Here is a 21,054-nt window from a genome sequence, read left to right as displayed (position 1 = left end):
CTTGGAGTCTTTTGCTCTATCAGAATTATTCGTAATAGAACATCTACCTGCATCGTTGATAACGTAATATGAATTACTCATTAAGCCTATGTACTGCTCTTCTGAGTCTAACAGATACTGTGACTGAAATGCATGAAACTTGTTGAAGAAAAAAAAAGCTTTATTAACCACTGTAATGTCTGTGACATGTGCAGTCATCCATCTAGAGTGATCAGCTCATCCATATCTGCATGTGGCTTCCGAATAATGAAGCAACATTTTAGCAGTTCTGTTAACCATGCCATTAGAAATATTTTTAGACATCCTGCATCTCGGTGGAAACCTAGGACTTTACTAAGTTCCTGTGATATTTCTTAGAGCATTACAATGTACATCAGGATAGTTCAGTATATAGTCTTTTAAAGACCAGAAGGTATGTTGATTGTATCGAGCAGTCCATCCTATCTCACCCCTTATTTATTTGTTGGAATTGAGTCTTTTTTTTATTACTATCTGTCCCATTCTTATTCTGGTCACCAGTTTTTTCTTTGTAAAATAACTCTTAAAAGTCTAAATAATGAACTCTTGAAGGCAATGTGTCCATAAGACCATGCAGTCAACAAATATTTATCTAAGCCTACTTATCAATGCTGCTACAATGAATCACAATACACATTCCAGACTCTCCCATGACTGCTTATTAGACCAGCCTCAATATCCTTAGGGTGTCCCTTTGAATTGCTTATTGATCACTTTAATTACCCCCTGCTCCAAATAAGAACCCAAGGAAAGTGAGTTGCAGCCCATTCATTATCTGTCCAGCCAGGGTGTTGGCCCTTAATCATGACAGCCCTAATCAAGTGGCCTGACCTCCTCCCACAGGGAGCCATTCTTCTACCCCTGGCTTCTAGGATACCCCTGTGCACAGCCTCATATGCACTGTGGAGAGAGAGGATTTTTTTATTCTGAAGTGTGTCCCTTGAGTAAAAATGTTTCCTGCAGTGGTAAATGACTAGGAAAGTTCAAATTAGAGCCCCTTAGGGATAGGTGAGGAAATTGTATGTTGGCCCTCTTCACATGTCAAACATCTGTAGCCAGCAGGGCATACTTCATCAGGGATCAGTGGCTGAGAAGACAATGGTATCACCACACAGTGCTGCTTTGGGATCCAGGGCCTCACAAGACAGTGCAGCGGGAGCCTCTAAACTATGTGGAACGTTTCCTATTAGAAATGGAAAAGCTCCGCAGTGGTTTCTGATCTCTGCATCACAGCACAAGGAATATTTCAAGGCTGGAATACGCTTAGTGGGCAGAGAAAACCAGTGTAGCAGAGAGGGACACTTCACATTTAAGCATCTTTAAAAACATGAACAGAAAAGAAACATGGTTCTAAATTTATTCAAAGGCTATTTGCTCTTCCCAGTCGCTAAATTTTAGAACTACAAATTATCATGCCAAAGGTTTGATTAATTAGAGGTGGCTGTTGGGCACCACGTTTTGTGTTCAGTGGGTAACTGCTCTCACAACTCGTGGAGCTTCCTGGATTTGTATGTAGCCAGACCATGCCTGCTGACTGTTGTGCAGCAGTCTCATCTGGAGGCTGTGTTTGAGGTTCTACATTCTTCCTGTATGTTGTTTTCAGAAAGTCAAAATTACCTTACACAAACCAAAAGTTCATTGGTCTGTGCGATCATGATCTGGTCCTGATTCTCTAGTCTACTTTAATTGTTTGGCTTTTTCAATATAACAGTTTAAATCCAGATTTCTAAGTGGCTCGGCAAAACACGACAGAGATGGGAGGAAGCAACCCCCTTCCGCCAGTTCATTCGTGTAAATATCGAGGAAAACCTTTTTCCCTCTGAGTTTAGAAAAGGAACCCTTTGTACCATAGATCTGCCAGTGCAGGTACACATATTCTTTTAACCTGTATTGTGTGATTTGTACAAGTGTACGTCCTGTTGTGCTGCAAATTAATCTTGACCAGTCAAATAAACGTCATAAGGTTAAAGCTGGTTTGGCTGAATTATGTGGTTAAATTACAAGGGCAAGTGAAGGCTTAATTTAGTCAGTATTCTCTCCCTTGAAACATTTCATTACTAACTTTAGAAATCATTTCATAATCCCTTCTGAGTCAATGAAATATTTTCAGTTCTTAAGTTAAAAAAAAAAAAGCATGAAGTCTATATGGTAAATCTAAATAACAAAGCACTTGTAACTTGTTTTGTAACTTCCAGGCCTTATTTTCCACTTTTTTTTTACACCGTGAAGTGCATTTTCTGTCAACTGTGAGCAAATTTCCCTTTTGCCTTTAATAAAAATAGTGCATTAAGTAGCCAATTGCTGCAGAACTATAAAGCAAGTGAGGTAAAGGTGGATCACATTGGACGACCGCTCAAAGCAAGGGGCAGCATTGCCATGGGAGTCACGCGGTGGGACTGGAGGGAGAGCACCTGTGCCCGATGCATGCCACTCTCCAGAGCTGCCAAATGTGCCTTTAATTCAGAACATCTCTCAGTTTGTTTCCTTCAGATCAAGTCAGCATTTGGGGGCGGGATGAGGGCAGGGGACTTTTGGGGTGCAAATACCTGGTGACCTCACCAGAGAAGAAGCCTTTGTTTGTCCAAGTGACTGTATAACTTTAGTTGAGACATGTCTGTGTATATATGTGCGCATTTGCCTTTGGTAGCACGGTGATTTGCTGAGATAATTGTCAAAGGGAAAAATAAAAAAATTCAAAAGCTCTGTCAGTCCTACTTTGAAGGAAGCACACAGGGCAGTCTGCATCTAACCTGGCCTGTGTACCTAACCATGTCTGTAGGCATTCTTTGTATTCTGTGTGCAGCAGTATTTGGTTTGCATTTTGAGTGAAAACAATCGCTGTTATTTTTCTGGCATTAAGATAAATTGAAAAAAAATAAAGAAAAATGCCTTACATAGCAAACAAGCGTATCATCTTTGCATGTCTTTATTTTAGAGGGCAGTCTGGGATGTCACTTGGATTTTCATTGAGCTCATTCTTTGCAGATAGAAATGTTACCCTTCACCATGGTCTTGCTTTTAGTAGCACTTTTGCCTGTGTCCAGTTATTATGAAAACAATTCCTTATTCCAGTGAAGTAAGTGAGTGAGGCTTTGGGTAAAAATGAGTCATTTAGGGGAGGGAGGGGAAAAAATGAGGAGCTGATGCCAGGGGCTTAGGAGGAGAGCAAATGTTTTGAGAATGAGGAGGGCAATGAATGTACAAATGCGCTTTACACAATTGATGTATGTATGGATGGTGATAAGAGTCATATGAGCCCCAAATAAAACGATTTAAAAAAAAGCAAACAAAAAAACAGTCATTTAAAATGGCCTTTGGTGTTAGAAGGCAGGGCCACTGGCATTCCACAAAGAATATTTTAAGACCTCACATTTCGCTGGAAGGCAAGGGTCACTTGCTAGAACGGGTCCACCTGGCCTGAAGATGGCAGTTCTTTCAAGGTTTGCCATGGAGAGAGAAGAGTTTATGGCTGTGAGCTTGTAAAGACTTAGCAAATGTGAGGTTGTTCAGGGTGAACCACAGAAGGCAGAAAGAAATGAATCTATAGGAACCCAATTAATTCTCTTATTCACGAAGTGAGGCCTAGGCAAATGAGGGGGCTCGGCCACACTGCCTTGTAATGGCGAGTGGCCAAGATCAGTGATTAAAGTTACAACCTCAGGAAACCTAACTTCCACTGGCAATACTTTCCCTCAGTTTAAAGACAGTCTGTCCTTGGTCGCTACAAAAGGCCCCTGTACAACCTGAACATGTGTAGTAGCTGTCAGACTTTACAACAGCCCTCTGGAAAATAATGTTCACAACCATTTCAGTTGAACCTGATTCTGCGTTCTCCTGAAACATCACTTCTTGTAAGCTTTAACCCGGTGGTTTGCTTTTTCACTTCAGACATTTTAGCTCATCACAGGGCATCTACACACACACACACACACACACACACACACACACGAATTCTCACACACACACACACACACACACACACACACACGAATTCTATGGGCTAGGAGGGCTGAGAGTGGCAACCCAAACATACAGTTAGTAGGGGCAGTCTAATGTTTTAGGATTCTTGAGTCTCATTGGGTGCAAAAAGCAAAACATGAACTACAGGTCATTTAGAAGCTAGTTTCTCTTCCCGGTGATGCAGAAAAAGCAATATGGTAGGTAGAGTAAAAGGCAAGTGCTTTATAGTCAGCTGCATCTGTGTTCACCACCAGCTGCTCCTGGGGAGAAGGATGAGGCTTTCTATGCCCCTGAAGGGCGACAGAGGATGATGTAAGATATGAAAATTAGCATCTATAACCTATCAAGGGTTCATGAGGAAGGGCAGGAGGGGGGAAAATGAGCTGATATCAAGGGCTCAAGTAGAAAGAAAATGCTTTCAAAATGATGATGGCAGCATATGTACAGATGTGCTTGACACAATGGATGAATGTATGGATTGTGATGAGATGTAAAAGCCCCCAATTAATAATAAAACAGTTACAGTCTCGGAAACTCACAGGGGCAGTTGGGCTGTGTCCTATGGGATCGCTATGGCAGCGAGCTCAGTTTGGTGTGGTGTGGTGCGGTGTGGGGGGGGCTGTTGTGTAACCAGTCAGTGTCTCCAGTCCTGGTCAGTACAGAGTGAGCAGACCCAAGGTGGGCTTCCTGTGCAGTGTGCAAGTGGTACATATGTAAAGCACTTGTCCTCACCCAAGGAGGGGCTTAGTCATGGCCACTCCAGACTCTCTGGGTGGTGCACACAGGGAATGTGCTCGGCTGGAGGTTCCCGTTCACGCCCAGGCACTGCCAAAGAAAGGCTTGGCGATCTGCTTCAGAAAAGCCAGCCACTGAAGACCGTGTGGGCACAGTGCTCCTCAGACACACTCGGGGTTGCCATGAGTTGACGTGGACTCGACAGCGCCCTGTCATCCTGGAGATGTTGACAAGGTTTGCCTGCCCTTAGAGCTTTCAAGAGGTCAGCGGTTCATCCTGAAGCCTCTTGAGCTGATTGTTCACGAAGTAGCTCCCTCTGAGGGTTATTGTCACTTAAATTGGTTTGGAGGCCCCTCAGACTAGGCAATGTTCAGTTTGTATTGCAGGCCCAGTTTTGATGAGCAAAGCAGGAAAAATCTGTATCAGCGAGGGGCTTAGAATGGGAGGAGAGATATAGGAATTGCATAAACATAACAAATAGATAATAAAGATGATATATTAGGAAGTTGTAACCACCTTGCACAAAAAGGCAGGGGAAGGTGACTGGGTATGTGAGTGGCCAAGAGGTGACATTTAAGTGGGGTGGTAAGAGTTGGCCTCCTGGTAAAAGACGTATGCCTAAAACTCAGAGAGAAACATGCAAGTGTCTGGGAGAAAAGGCCAACTCACAGCTCAGAAGCCCCATGTGGGGCACAGCCTTGGTATACGTGAGAGATAAGAAGTCTGCTGTAAATAAAAAATGTAAGAAAGAACTGTGTAAGCTCCCAGTAAAATGATAAAAAATAAAGAAAATACATCCTGAAAAAATAAAAAAGAAGTCTGCTGTATGTAACGAGGAGGAGAGAATGACCCAGAACAGGAGACGCCAGCAGGGTCAAGGTGTCCAGATCGCAGATGGCTTCAGGCCCGTGTAACGACTTTGGCTTGTCCTTAGAGGGCTGCAGTAGAGGAGGGATAGGGGCTGACGGGCATTTTAGCAGGGTAGCTGCTGCGGTGAGAATGAGAGGGGGAAAGGGAGTAAAAGGTCAGTCCGATAGAGGTGTCTGGGCAATGGTAGAGGTAGGACAAACAGCAGAGTGGAGGGATTTGCTGACAGATTAGTTGTGGGGAATAGGAAAAAGAGCATGTCAAGGATGACCAGAGTTTTTGACCTGAGCAAACAGAAGGATAAAGCTACTGTGGGCTGAGATGCAGCAGGGCTGGTGGAAGCTGACTTGTGAGTGTTCAGTTCAGTAGCTACGTTATTAGACATTTAGAGATGCCAGGAGGCAGTTGGGTATGTGAGCCTGGAGTCCAGGAATCAGGCTGGCTTAAGAGAGAACATTGTGAGTCACCTTCATAAAGAGCTGATTTTCAAGCGTGGCATCACCAAGGACATGGGTACTCTCTGGAAAGAGAAGAAGTTGGAGCACAAGGAGGCCCTGGGCCACTCTAACCTCAAGAGGAGTGAAAACAGAGGAACCAGCAAATGGACCTGGGAGCAGCCACCAGTGACTTAAGATGAAGGCCCAGAGTCTCTTGTGCCCTTGGGGCCCAGTGAGGAAAGGATTTCAGAAGAGGGAGTGATCAGCGTGTCAAATGCTACCTGATGGGAAAAGTAACACCACTAGGAAGGCGACTCACTAAACCACGTGGAAGTCAATGGTGACACTGACAGGGGCACATCACTGACTCCCTGAGGTTCAGCGGAGCTGGTGGAGAGAGGCTAAGAAATGGCCTCTTTCAAGTTTTTATAGAAAAGGAAACAGAAATGGGGCACAGCTGGAAGGGTCCAAAAAAGGTAAAAAACCTGGAAAGGTCTTGCTGCTTTAAAGATGGAAGGAATAAGAGCATGTTCTTATGCTGAAGGGTTGGCCCCAGCTGAAAGGGAAACTGTGCTGATGGAAAGGAAGGGAGGGGCACTGGAACCAGTCCGGCCCTGAAAGGACCCGCTGAGACAGAAGCACGGCGGGCCCATCGCTTCCAGCAGGACAGGCTTACGTGCACAGCACAGTCACTGCCCTGCTGAGCGCCAAGTGTTCCATGCTATAATCTCTAGAGGGGATTAGACAAGACGAAGGAACTAAAATTCCTGTTTTGTAGACAGGAAACAAGGTTAGATGACTTCCTAAAGAGCATGCACAGCGCATTTTCTAAAACAACAGATTTTGAAAAATAAATGTTACTTGATTTGAGAAGAATCTTGACCATGGTGAACATCTAATAACTACCCCCACCAAAAAATAAAAAAAATTCTGACGGTATTTTCAGAATTGCCTTAATTCATTCCCTTATGTTTAAAGTTCAGCTCTAATTTCACACAGCATCTTAATTTTTCCTCTCAAAATATATCTCTCTGAGAGTTTTCTCCTTTTTTTCCAATCCATAACCCTGTTTAAGAAACTATGGCTCACGCCCCGTGTTCCCCAACTCCTCCCCTCCTTTTCCTAACCCCAATGTGAGACTCATTGGACTTGGGAGTCCTGGTGGCATGGTGGTTACACATTGGGTTGCTAACCATGAGGTCAGCAGTTTGAAACCACCAGTTGCTCTGTGGAAGAAAGAAGAAGCTTTCTACTCCCATAAAGAGTTACACAGAAACCAATAGGGTCTACCTGTCCTATAGGGTCACTATAGGTGGGAATTGACTTGGTGGTAGTGAGTTTGAGTGTTTTAAGGTCTATAGACCATAAGCAATAGGATGCTCAGACCCTAAGAAGGCTCTACCCATGTTTTTAAATTAAATCACTTTTCAGGAGATGAGAATCCCAAGCGTCCCCAAAGCATTATTATCTTAGACTCAGAAAGAAAGTGATGATGTTTCCAAAGGAAATTTAGTCTGAAAGTAGATTTAATGTTATCAAACAACTTAATGCAGAATATTCTTTTCATGATTTTTAAAATATGAGTTACTAACTTGCACTTAGGAACTACATAGTTCATCAATTTTACCCATTTATAATGAGTACTGATGTGAGTAGACATTTTTTAATGGAAATCTTACAAGTATATGATACTAAAGATCATAGGAGGTCAGTTTAAACATAGAGTATTTATATAGGATTCTGGTCTGCTGTTTTCCATTTTCTGTACCTCAAAGTGATGATTGTGTGTTGTCGAGTTGATCCCAAATTACTAAACTGCTCCATAGGGTTCCTAAGCTCTGGGTCAGGGGTTCTCAATCTGTGGGTCGAAACCCCTTTGAAGGTCAAACGACCCTTCTACAGGGGTCGCCCGATATATAACAGTAGCAAAATTATAGTTATGAAGTAGCAACGAAAATAACTTTATGTTTGGGGGCTCACCGTAACATGAGGAACTGTCTGAAAGGGTCACGGCATTAGGAAGGTTGAGACCCACTGCCCTCGGTAGTCTTCATGGAATCAGACCACCATATCTTGCTTCTTCAGTTTGGCTGGTAGGTTCACAGTGCTTAACCACGGTTCCACCCGTGTTCCTTATATCTCAAGATAAGTGTAACTGATTCCTTATTCCGTCCTAAAATTCAGTCTCCTCTCTTTCTTGGTCTTGTAGATAAACCCCAGCGGGCTGTCACAAGCCTGTTGCCACTCGAGGCTTGTGTAGTAAGAATATCCAACTTCCTGTTAGAGAGAGTGCTTTTCTGCTAATCAACCCAAACTCTTCCAGAAGACAGTTGTGGTTATGTAAACTGTGCTTCACTTAGGCACTGGAACTCATAGACGCAGCCAGGCCCCTTCCTGTCCTGACTTCATCCCTCCAAGCAGCTTGACATGAAGTGTCCCTCATCTCAGAACCCTAACTCCCAGAAACTCTGCTCGTTGAGTTGGCACTGCAACTATCTTGCCTGTTAATTTACAGTCCTACCTACATGGACTGTGAAATGAACAACACAGGAGAAGAACAGTAGTAATTGTGTGTGTGTGTGTGTTAGATGTTTTCTAAAGTTTGTCTACACCTGTTAACACCTTATCTGTTTCTTAAGGTAACTGCATTTGATTTCCCTTGTGACTGTTTTTTTAAAATATATTTTTCTGTGCGAGAAGTGACGACCATGAAGCCCTTTGTCAAGTTCGAATAGAAATCATGTTTTCTAGCCCCACTGCCTGTTAGCACACAGCCATTAAACTAAGCACCTGCAACTCAGGAGGCATTCTTCTGGAGGTAGGCGGGGCTTGCATTCTTGTTAGGAAGGCAACAAGGCATATACATTCAAAGCTAAACCAGGTATACCACAAGAGGTCACAAACAGATAAAGGGACTTAAATCGGGTCTTGAAGATGAACTGAGAGGAAGGAGACAAGAGTGAACCTGAGAAAGGTATATGACCTGGAATCACTAAAAGACACACACACACATGAAGAGAACTTTGAATGTCAAGTCAAGGAGTTTGGGATTTGACTATAGGCAAAGAACAGTTGAAGAGAGTCACACCAAGCTATGCTTTGGGCTGCAAATGTGTTAGAGGGATGCAAGGCAGAGAAGTACAATTAGAAAGCATCTGGGAGAGTCTGTGTTTCGGATTCTTGACAGGGACCCTGAGAATGGAAGCAGTGATTATTTACTAGTTTTTAGACTACTTTCATAAAATCATCATACAAATAGATCGTTTGCTATACACGTGCCATCAGGATTTTTGGGGGGATGAGATTTGGGGGGATGTGTGATAGTTTTAATCTTCCCTAGGAACTGTTCATTTTGAAGATTAACAGAATAGGGAAGGGAAAGGAGTTTGATTGCTTTTGACATTTTATTTAAGGGGTTGTGACTTCTCATTTTCCTTACCATGTTCCATCAATCTGGCATTTTGCTTTCAAAGCCTTTCAGAGCCTCTTGGCCTGGGAATAGAAATCTAATTTCAAATGAGGGTCTTAATTTCAGTGAAATGAAAAGCTTGACTTAAACCTAAACATTGGAAACCACTCCGGTGACCCTCTAAGTTTTCCAGACACCTGTGGTTCGAAATGCTAATGAGTGAGTTGCTGGCCAATCATCAGAAAGTAGAAGAAAACTTATAACACCTGAGAGTGAAGCTTTTGTGCTGTATCAACTGGTGTGCTCTTCAGCAGAACCCATTGCGAAGAAGTCGGCTGAGAACGCCAAGACTTTCAATGAACTATGCCCAAATGCCCTGCTGTATTCTCAGTAACTGCCTGGACGGAGACAAATGGCTAAAACTCGTTGTTTTTCCTTCCCCATGCTGTTTGGGCATTTCAAAGAGGGTGGGAAAAGAGCTCAGTTTAGGACCCCACAGCCAGGCCAGCCTCACCCGTATGAGGATTCTTTTCTCTGCGCTGCAGGAACTTTGTGCCTTGACAGCTGACTTTTGGCAGTCAGGTCCTGCCCGCCCTGAGATCTCATGCTGGCTTGTTTGGTGTTTAGTAGCAATGACTGTGTGAGAGCCAGGAAAGCATCGGCGGGGTTGCCAGCTTTATGGAAGAAAGTCTTTTGAAGATGCTGTGGTTAAGTCGGCGCCTTTCCCCCCAACCCAATGGGCCCGGGAGAGCTGGTGCTGGACTGCGTCCTCCAGCACAGCCCACATGAGGGAATCTAATTCCTTGACCCCCACATTCTAGACTCCCTTTCCTCATGTCCATAACCACAGGAGTGAAAGAAATGCTACCCTCAAACCTATTTCCTTGTTTGGAGGTCAATGTGCCCTTAAGCTTTGAACCTTCTGTTCAGAAGTTTGAACCTTCAGTTCACATGGTTCAAGACAAACATTCTCCACAACTCAGATTTGCCACATGTAAGACACAGTTCTATTCTCAGGTCCTTCCCCTGAAGGGAAGTTAGGTATTGCCCTGGGGCTCTTGGGAGACAGGTGGCGGGACAGAAGTGGCCCCTAATATAGCAGATGTGAAGCTAAGAACACGGAGAAGCACTCAGAAGCTTAAAGCCTTCGAAAGTGTAAAATTCACATCCATCCTAAACACAAACATGCTCAGTGTTCTGCTAGGGGAAAGACTTCGAGGTGGAAGATTTTGTTCTTACAAACGTTTATTTTCCTCCAGATTCACTGTGGTTGTCTAATTGCTCTGTTAGTCTTCATTTCCCTTTCCCCACACGTTGAAGTTCAAAAAGCCGGCTCTTAATCAAAGACTAACAAATCTTCATCTCTTCAACATCTTGTCTGTTGAATTAGTTTCATATGTAAATGTTTATATTAGTTCTCCTCAGGGATTTATTTATACATTGATATATATATATATTCCTGCACAGTTGTATACAAGCTTTGTGTCCTCATCTTACCACTTGACAACACTTTAAGTATGTTTTTACACAGCTGTTCCTTGGTCAAGGTCATTTGCAAGAGCAAGTCGGTTTCTGAAGAAATCTTGTTTGGTGGGTGAAGGATCCATTGAGGGGCTTTCATTAGTTTTTTCCCTGTATTCTGATCCACTGGACCTAAAATCTCAGCACACAGATAAAGTACAGGTTGATTTGGTTTTCATTGTTTTCAAGTATTTTATCTATCCAAATTGTTTGCATTTGTAAAACAGTTGCCTCCTAGACCTGGAATCATTTTTTCTACCCCTGGATATCATAGCTCAGGACATGTGGATCTGAGGTTTGCAGCAAACAAAAAGAGAATAACTTCCTAAAGCTTTATGGGAACAATTCTGTCTGGTCCATATTGTGTAATGACTCTGTAAAGGAGGATAAGATTCAGAAACTAAGGGGAAAAAATACCCCCCAAAACCCAACAACCTATTTTGAATTCAACCAAGTCACTACTCCACAAATACCATGGTCCTTAAATTAAAATGGATGGAATCCATTGTTCTCAGCCAAGGTTGTAAAGGTCATTACTGAATTTGGGTGTTACATTACAAACTCTTGCTTTTGTTGGTTTTCGTGTTTAAATGAAAGATTTATTGAAGCCAACCACGCATATGCACTACATTTTTTAAGATGCAGAAATTAGTACAGTCGTCAGATTAAGTACCACAATCTCAAGTCGCCGCAAAGGAGACTAGGCCCACTCAAGTGTTAACAACACAAATCCTCCGTCCAACTGATCGCCCAGTCCCAGGTGCATTCTTCCATTAGCGTGGTTAAGCCAGGTGGGTCATCCACTCCAGCTCTGCACTTGCTCCAGTTTGTTCATGTCAGAAGTCCCTGCAGGGAGGAGGCTTTCTGCAGATTACCTCTGACAAACTGGGCTGGGGCCGGGTGGCTGGCTTAGACTCGAGGCTGGAATGGGTCGTCAGTCCAGTGACTGCGACTCAAGAGCAAAAAACCTCACAGATGTATTTACGCAAGTGATGCTAGACAAAGACGTCCTCTATCCAACGCTCCTACACAACCGATGGGTTCCCCCCATCCTGATGCCTTTCCATCCACAAAAGGAGGATAATGGTCTCTCGGGTCTTTCCCTCCAAGGGTTGTTTTTAAATAAAGTTGATTATGACTATCAGTTATGGAACTAAATGGGAAGAATTCAAACATCTCTTTTAAGTATTCAAGGAAAAGCGGTAGGAGCCACACGAAGAACCCTGGTGCTGGGCAACCTGATGACTGACTAGGTGCTTTCAGATTTTGCTTTGATGTCTCAGATCAAACCAGAGCTGTGCATCTGCTTTCTCTGTCCAGTCGGTAGGGAGCATTCTCTCACTAGACGCCAAGGAAGAAAGGGAAAACTTCTCGGTCTCCACCCAACTTTGGCTGAGTCCCCATCCACTGGTTCCACCTAAGCGGACACCTAGGTGGGCTGAAAGTCCTCTTCCTTCTCAGAGCCACCCTCCAACCTAAACTCTCCCTGAAACAGCCTCCAACTGCCCTTCCCTAAGACTCCCACCTATGTCCAGTTCAAATCATCCCAGATTAGTCCAGCTGGGCCCCAAGTGTTACAATGATAGACATGCCTGACCAGTTCACGCTCTGCAAGACTAGGAAAGCCTCTGGTATAGGGAGTGGGTAATGGGGAGCGGGATTTTAATCTGGCTTCTGACTCTTCAGAATTGTTTTCCCCACATAACAGTTTCTCATCAAAAGTCATTAGTTCAAAACTTCCAATTTTCACCTCAGGTTTCCCCTCTTAGCTACATGAGCTCTCTAAAACCCAACATGGCACACTTTGGCCGTTCCAACATGCAGCTGTTCAGTGTTTACCTGGGAATGGGAAAGCTTTGATGTCACCACCAGCCCCAAGGACCACAGAAATCTTCACCAGTTGCGTTCCCATTTCTGAAACAGATGCCAAAATCGCCCTGTCTAGTTTTTCAGGTCTGCAAACCCAGCTTTGTTATTCATTTATTTCTCTTTTGAACTGCTCTTCTCACCAACTGCACCCTCTCTGTGACTCCAGGGGTCTGAATTTCTCTGCAGTTCTGTACGGGAGCTGTTAGTGTCTACAGGCACGACTGCCGGTCTTTCGGAATCTAGCATTCTTCATTTTCCTCCTCGTTAAAGAGCACGTGAACTGACCTCAGCGTGGTGCTTACATAAGATAAGACCACCCGAACACATGGACTCTTCCCAAGGTGTGGTGGTGAAGGCTCAGAACATACACCTACCTAACGGGGAAATGTGCTGTGCAAGCTAGGAGGAAGGGCCAGTGGGCTGGCTTTTCTTTTCTTTCTCTTTTAAGCAGGAGAGGGCTTTTGAGCGTTGGGGGGCCATTCTGACTGAGCACACTGAAGGGGCAGGCGGGGCAAAGGTACCATGGCCGCCACTAAGCTCTGACAGGAAGTCATCCCAGCTTTTGGTGGAAAGAGTCATTTTTCTAACTGCTGCCATTCCGTTGACAGGGACAGAGAAAATAGTACACGGGGAGGCCAGCCAAGGAGGGCTGCTCCTCTGGAAAGACTGCTCTACCTGAGGTCTTTAGGAGACCTGCACATGGAGCAGCAGCAAGCAGGGCCACCAGTCAAATCAGTCAGCCCTGCTCAACAGGTCACAAGGGAGCCTTCCCCTGGTTCCCATTGGCTGAGTGCTATAGATGGTCGCTACGTGCCACGTTGCCCTTGCAATTTGCACTGTTGGCCTCGGACTGGTTGGAACTATTTCTTTCACTGAACAGAATCTGGGTACTAAACAGATATATAGATCCTTATTGGTTGACTTGAAATGAGCCACTGAGAAACACTGGGAATCAGGGATAAATAATCTAAACTATGTATCCCTTCAACCACCCCCTTTCCATTTTAAAGCTAGATGCAGCAATGAAAGGAGAAATGAGAGAGCACCCGAAGTGGGGAAGAATGGGTTGAGGAACTTCAGCTGGGTTGTAAGGAGACAGAGAGGGAGGGGTGGATAAAATTATCAATGGATTTTTTAGCAGCCCTGGTTTCTAGTATGTAGTCTGTTCTATGGCCAAAGTTGAGCATATGCAAAAATAACTGCTACAACACCAGAAGAGAATTCACTGACATTGAATGATCCTGGGCGTGCGCGCATGCGCATGTGCATATGTGTGGGTGATTACAAAGCAAATGCTATTTTGTGTGTGTGTGTGTGTGTGTGTGTGTGTGTGTGATTACAAACCTAATGCTATTTTGATGTGATGGCAGAAAGAGAGCGTGGTGACCGGATGGGATGCTCTGAGATGTGCAAGTAAGAAGTGCTGAGGAAGTGGAGGATGGGCAAGGAAATGGGACTAATCATCAGGGAGCCAGATACTTGATTTTCCACTCCTCCCCGCAAATGAGAATGAGAAACAGCTCTATTCCCTCCCCCTAAAACTGTCTACACAATCCTCTCGCCCCATGCCCCACCCCTAAGAATACTCAGGAACCTCAGTGGGAGATTTGTATATAAAGATGAAGTCGCTTTTGCCTAAGACTTCAGGGTCGTCTAGGATTAAGCCTTGGACAGCTTTCATCTAGATCCTGCTAAGTGGGATCGTTTGCCTTTTGCCTTCCGTGCTGTTCCAAAGCAGGCAGATAAGGATGGAGCCCAGCATCGGCCTAGCACATTCATCTAGCTCCTGGCTTCTGAGACTCCTCCTTAAAGACCCTTAACATTTTCACACTGTAAGACACGTCCTCTTCCTTCTGATCACTTCTGGGCAGCTTTCAGGGACATGTGACCTGGCATCTAACCAGGGCAAATGTGACTGAGCTGGAAACAATCAGAGTGGCATCCTTTCCCCTCCACATATCCTGGGCGTGTTTCAAGGTTTAGTTTTATGATGTCAAGTTGACTCTCCCTTTTGACTCCTCGTGGGTCTGAGCATTCGGCCCTCCCAGCCTCAGAGGGAAGAGAACCCTTTCTCGGCCTTTCTGTTGCGTCTGGCTCCATGCCTAGCTTCATCCCGAAGCAGCATTCTGGGTGTGTGGGGCCACCAGCCAAACAAGCCCCTATGGATACAAAAAGTGTGTCAGTGTAGACAGGAATGAGTCACCAAAGGGCCATCGGGGAGGCAGGCAGAGAGCCCGAGACTTGGCAGCACAGGCAGCTCTCCCAGCACCCAATGGGCCTGAGGCCAAGATCTGGTGTGGGGCTAGGCCTCGGCATGAGCCACTAAACTGAGTCCCAGGGCTCGCTGCTAGCCTGACCTCTCAGCACCCAGGAGGAGGATAGGTTGATTGCCTCTTTCTGGTGCCTCCCTGTACTTGTCCACATGCCCAACTTCAAACCGCAGGTGCCTATGTCACGGGATGCACCCTGTCCACCCATGATCCCTACATGAGCGCCTCACATAAGAGCATGCAGCTAAGAAAGGATGCTGAATCAATGAGGAGAACGGTGTGTTCATCTGAGTGAAGCCACTGGGCTTCCTGTGCTTAACTTGAGCCTCCCTTGCCCTTGCTCGCTACCTTAGCACAATGGTGTACCTGCCAGAGTCCTCAGGTGAAATAATCAGACGCTACTCAAGTTTCTTCCTGTGGCAATTCCCCAAAGTACCCAGCGTGGCATCCAGAACAACAGGCCACCAGCAGACATCACCTGATGGTTCCCATGCCCTAGGCCAGACCAACAAAACTTGGAAAGCCCTCTAGGGGAAGCAGTTATCCGCACCACCTTTGCTTCCAATCAGATAACTCTTCAGACTCAAATACAAAGGACAGGACCAGTATTGGTGGCAGCACTATTACTGATGAAGGTGCAAGAGAGGGACTCGTCTGTGAGGAAAAACACATGAGCTAAGGGGATCCATTTGGCCCTGTATCGAAAAAGCAGCCAAAAAGCAAGAAAAAGAGTGACAGCAATTAACCAGCGTGACTTTGTGGAGCTCAAGGCTATCGAAATATCCTGGTCTTCCACATGGTGGAGATTTTTAAATTACTGCTCCCAAGGCCCATATTAATTTTTGGTTTCAGGTGGTAAAAAATAGATGTGATGACTCAGACTGATTTGCAACAAAGTCAAACTAGAGATAAATCTAATCTCAATACTAGAATTGATCCTGGATATTGAGTGAGCTCCCATCTAGTGAGAATCCTTTCCAGTGCATCCAAGACTAGGCTCATCTAGCTTCTGCTCAGATAGAGAAAACCCCTTCCCTACAGAAGCAACCAACTCCAGGTCCAGGCAGCTAAATTGGTAGCGAGTTCTTCCTTTGCCCCTGCTCCAGTCTATCGCCTCTGCCTTGTGGAAGCAAGTGGCTGAGCATCTCCAGATCTCTCAGGTAAATGGGAATTCATGAAGGAACCAACGGCGGTTCCATCGCTCATTGCTTTCCAACGCCCAGCACCCCGTGATTGTGAATGGCTTTTTTGTGTTGGCAACTTAGCAGTCGTGTTTAAGAGAAAAAAATAAAAGACAGGATCCACCAGTAACCATGGGAGTTCTAAGTTCTTACAAGGACTTAGGAACCTATATTCCACACTTGCACCAGAGAGTTGCTGCTAGGCCCCCGCCTCGGGCAAACTCATCAGAGGTGGGCACTGGCCAGAAAAGATCCAAGTCTCTGATCCTACCTCAGCCCTTGAATAAAGAGCGTGGTGTGAAGACCCACCCTGTGGGCTGCTTTAGCAACTGGGAAAGGGGACTTGGCAGAGTAAGGCTGTGGCTAATTGCAGGACTTTTGCTCTCCTTTATCCCTTCACACCTGCTCAATCCACCGTCACCAGCAACAGCTAGGGGCCAATAATCAGAAACGCACTCATCTCAGAACCGAGTTCCCGAGGGGAGGAGAACTCTAGAAACCACTGAGAAAGAAGAAAAAAAAGTCCTCATTCCACACGTGTTCCTCCTACTCCCAACTCTGCCATCAAGACCATTATCTAAATCAACCAGTGACTTCTACCTTTAAGAAGTTGTTCATCAGCTCCTGAGTAATGGGGCATCTATGGGCTTTGTTTACCTTTTCCGTGCATGAAAATAGGAAGACTTGCTGGGCAAAATGGATGGTAAGAGCCTCCTCTGCCAACAGCAACTAAGTACCAGGGGAAAATCTCTCCAGGAGAGGCAGGGAGGGAGGCCTGGAGCCAGCAAGGCCAGCAATAGCAGCATCGGGCAGGGCTGGCTGGGGGATCCCTCTACGGCTCAAGGTTAATGCCCAGCTCACTCCGACATACTCTGGGTGGTAAGATGGTTCAGCTAAGTGCTGATCAAAATGTCTGGTGGGTGATGTGGCATAAGACAAAGAGGGTTCAGAGTCTTCAGAGACCACAGAGGGACACTGCCTTGCCTTTTGCTTCTCATCCAAGTATGAAAACAGCATTGAAGAGATTTATAACTAGAGCCCAAGCCATCCATTAAGAAAAACATTTGTAGAAGTGCCCATATATATATGAACTAGCATCCAGGACCACTAGAGATCCATACAAGCACAAGTGCTGAGATGCCCTTGGAAAATCCTCCCACAGAGAGGAGTGTGTGTAGGGTCAGGGGAGCACCCCTTACCACCCTCCCAATCTAAAAGGAATCTGATTGTCTCCAGCTCATTTCCCTGGGCACCTCTGCTCAGTCCTCTCCAGATACTGGACTTTGCGGGAAAGGATGGGAGGGCTAAAAGACAGAGGAAGCAGGGGAAGGGGGTGAGCCTACTTCTACTCTGGGAGGCTACCTGGGGAAACATCGTCACTCAGCGGGAATCGTGACTGCTGGGTCAGGCACTGAGCTTGAAGCAGTTGTGTGAGACCAGGCTACCTGAGACATCATTTTTTTTAAAAGTTCCAAGGAAATGAGTTACAATGCTGTCTTGTCTAAAGACTACTCACTTCTTTTTAAAGAGCTTGCGGAAGGAGCTGCGAAAGCCCCCTTTCTGGTCTTGCCTGGGGTTTTGATCGCTGAAAGATGTCTGTTCACTTTCTCGCTCTTCCTTGGGACAGAATCTGGTGGTGTCTTCTAAATGCATCTCCTGAAAACACAAAAGAGGGGTGGTTTGGACTCTTTTCCAGAGAAAGTATCTGTCCTGACTGCAGGGTCACTTTGGAGCTGTCACTGTCCTTTCTTGCCCTCAGCATCCCAACCCCCAACTATAGCAAACCTAGACTAAGGAGGAAATCAGTGGTTGAAAGCAAGAGGGAATGTTTGGCTCAGTGAACACAGAAGTGTTTTCTATGTATTGAAGCAAATGGTCTCGAGTTATATATGACATAACAAAAGAGCCAGAAATAAGCAGTAAACTAATGTTTAAAGAGTGCAGAAACTAAATCCTGGCACTAACAATGTCGGGAGGGAAAACCTGTAGTTGTTGCCTTGATGCCTGGGGTTCATTTACCTTTCTGTAAAAACAAGAGCCTTGCTTGATTGTGACACTAGCTTTAAAATCGTGTTCCAAGCGCTCCATTTTGAGGCACAAGTGAAGAAAGGAGTTTCTGAGAGGTCAAAACCATCTAGAAATAATGTCAGTATTTCTAGCCTGCAAATATACCTTTACTATGGTTTTTACAATTCTTTATTCCTAGTATTTGGATTTGAAAGTAAAAATGTGTGAAAAACAAGACCCTATCTTTTGTGAATTCTTTAGTTTATTTTTAAGTGTTAGCATATGATAGCTAAAACAGATGTGTACATGTATTTATAATGCACATAAGCTAGATAGGCATGCATAACACATGGGGACAACATGTTTAGCTTTAGGTGGCTGCATTACTAATCAGCTCCCAGAGGATGCCCTGGCGGTGGGCCCTAGGACTGCAGTTTGAAAAGCAGGATTTGAAGGAATATTTTGGGACTAACCCTATTAATGACTTAAGGAAAATCTTGCTGTGGAATCATGCTCTTGATCACATCTTGCATTTGTACAGGGTCTCATGGTTCAAAGCCTATTCAGAAACGGTATCTCATTGGGCCTGAGATCTCACTGGCATCCTCACAGCAGTCCTGCGTCTACAGTCGGTGAGGTGTATACGGATAGTGTCTTCTCTTTACAGATGAGAAAACTGGAGACACAAGCAGCTCAAGGGACTGTCCAAAAGGACATTGCTATTTGGCAGCACAGTCCAGAGCAGAATCCAGAGTTCCTGGACATATTCTGAGGTGTTCTTTCCACTCAAGTACAGGAGAGGTGGTGGTGCGTGACATCAAAAAGTTGGTGGAAAATGGAATTAAGAGATAATTATGAAATTAGATCATTCTTAAAAGATTATCTTTATATAATTACATAACTGTTAGGAGTATATCCTTCCATAATTATCCCAAAGAGGAAATGTTAAAATATATACTTATACAACTCTGTAACTATTAAGAGTTAATAATTTAAAATGGAATGAAAAGAGAATTCCATTTTCTCAGGAACTTTTGGAAGCCCCCCCCCTTGTTCTTGACAAAGACAGGAAACACCAGAAAATCATAAAGGTGCCTCAACTGGCACCACTGGGCAGAGGAGTGTTGGAACAGTCTGTGCTTCGCATATCTGGCAGGGAAGAGCTGATATCTTCAAGGGAGGGCTTTGGAAAGGTTCATCTTTTGCAGCTGTAACTCCCATCCCACCCACCACCACCAGTCCAGCGCCCACGCACACACATTCATACACAGCCACTGCCCACCAGTACCCCGCCTGTCACCTCTCTAGGACTCCCAACCCTGTGAGTAGGGTTTTCAATCAGTCCATTCTGCTCCAATCCTCTGATGAGGATTTGCATTTCCACACAGATACACCAAAGCAGAACCTACACTTTAATCAAGTCTCGCAGGTGAGTTTTAATAGACCTTGTAAAATGAAGATTCTATCTCAATCTCTCTGGTGTGGAAAGGCAAATTCTCAGCAGGGGGCCAGACCAGAATGAACTGCTTCCAAGATATTTTTTGAGAAAGAAAAAACTTTCCCAAAAGCAGAAATGAGCAATGTGAACTTTGTTAGCAAGTTTGAAAAAATTCACTAATAGGTGATTGACAGAGATAGGGTCTGAGACTGCAAATCTGTACAAAAGCAGTCTCGCCTTTCTTCCTCTGAAAAGCAGTCCAACACCTAACTCACGGTGTGAGCAGTTCCTAACATATTTTTTATTACTTCGTATAGATGATCAATAGCCACACACATATCCTTCATCGTTTGATAGGTTGTTATGTCCTGTCAAGTTTGTCCAACTCATAGCAACCCCATGTACAACAGAACGAAACACCGCCCAGGCCTGCGCCATCCTCACCATTGTCAAGTTTGAGCCCACTGTTGCAGCCACAGTGTCAATCTCTTCTTTCAGTCTTTATGCAGTGGGCTGCTCACTGCAAGGTCAGCAGCCTGAAACCACTCTTCAGAAGAAAGATGAGACTTTCTACTCCTGTAATGAGTTAGTCTCGGGAACCCACAGGAGCAATTCCATTCTGTCCTGTAGGGTCGCTATGAGTCAGAACTGACTTGATGGCAAGGAGTTATTGGGTTTTTATATTACTTGTTATTTCTGGTTAATGATTTTTGCCTGGCAATTGTTGAGCCCCAAATTTTCCACATCTCAACAAGGAAAGAAAAAGCACCTGGTTGGTAGCACAGATAATCTATCCTAAGTGACAGGGTTTCCTCTATCTTCTGCCCATCCCAAGTCAGTTGAATTGCCACTTCACCTCCTTTCTACTGCCCTTGTGAATAACCTTTTAAAGGCTGACTTATACTTAAGATGGATTTGTCTGAGAATTTCTGTGTACTAGAATGTTATTTCAAGGCATAGGCTTGAAAACCAGAGCCAGGAGGGGCCTGAAACCCTGGGGCCCTCAGCAATGTTAGCTGTCACCAGCAGCATGTCCTCTGTAGTTAACTTGTATTCCTGGGGTTCAGAGATCATTAAGTCCCGAGGCACTTCATCATCAGTCCCTTCATGTGCCTCTAGCTGAGGTCCCTGGGGTCTTGGGTTCCCTTCTGGCTTTAATTTTCAGCCCACTGGAAGAAAAAACATCACCCTGTTGTTTGATGTCCGTGGGCCTTTCTTCATGCTTCCCTAGCTCGCTCTCCACCTAGCTAACTTCTGGGAAGATTTTGAAACCAAATTCAGACCTCCTGACCTATCTAGGGGGCCCGAGGTCTTTCTCCCAAGGAGCAATTGGTAGACCACC

General features: G+C 44.8%; 1 protein-coding gene across 1 annotated transcript in view; it reads right to left on the bottom strand.

The window, feature by feature from the left end:
- Positions 1 to 10,627: 10,627 nt before the first annotated feature.
- Positions 10,628 to 21,054, bottom strand: part of ARHGEF33 (Rho guanine nucleotide exchange factor 33) — a 93,024-nt gene continuing 82,597 nt past the window's right edge. Inside the window, exons 18-19 of the mRNA XM_045287031.1 lie at positions 17,784 to 17,923; positions 10,628 to 11,079 (exon numbers count right to left, since the gene is read on the bottom strand). Coding sequence (XP_045142966.1) covers positions 10,950 to 11,079; positions 17,784 to 17,923 — 270 coding nt within the window. The 3' untranslated portion in view covers positions 10,628 to 10,949. The remainder of the gene's footprint in view (positions 11,080 to 17,783; positions 17,924 to 21,054) is intronic.

This window comes from Echinops telfairi, unplaced genomic scaffold, assembly GCF_000313985.2.
Source record: "Echinops telfairi isolate 266 unplaced genomic scaffold, ASM31398v2 ScPeMD7_10;HRSCAF=50, whole genome shotgun sequence".
Classification (NCBI taxonomy): domain Eukaryota; kingdom Metazoa; phylum Chordata; class Mammalia; order Afrosoricida; family Tenrecidae; genus Echinops; species Echinops telfairi.
The sequence above is the reverse complement of the archived record's forward strand: the minus strand, read 5'-3'. Positions and strand labels throughout refer to the sequence as shown.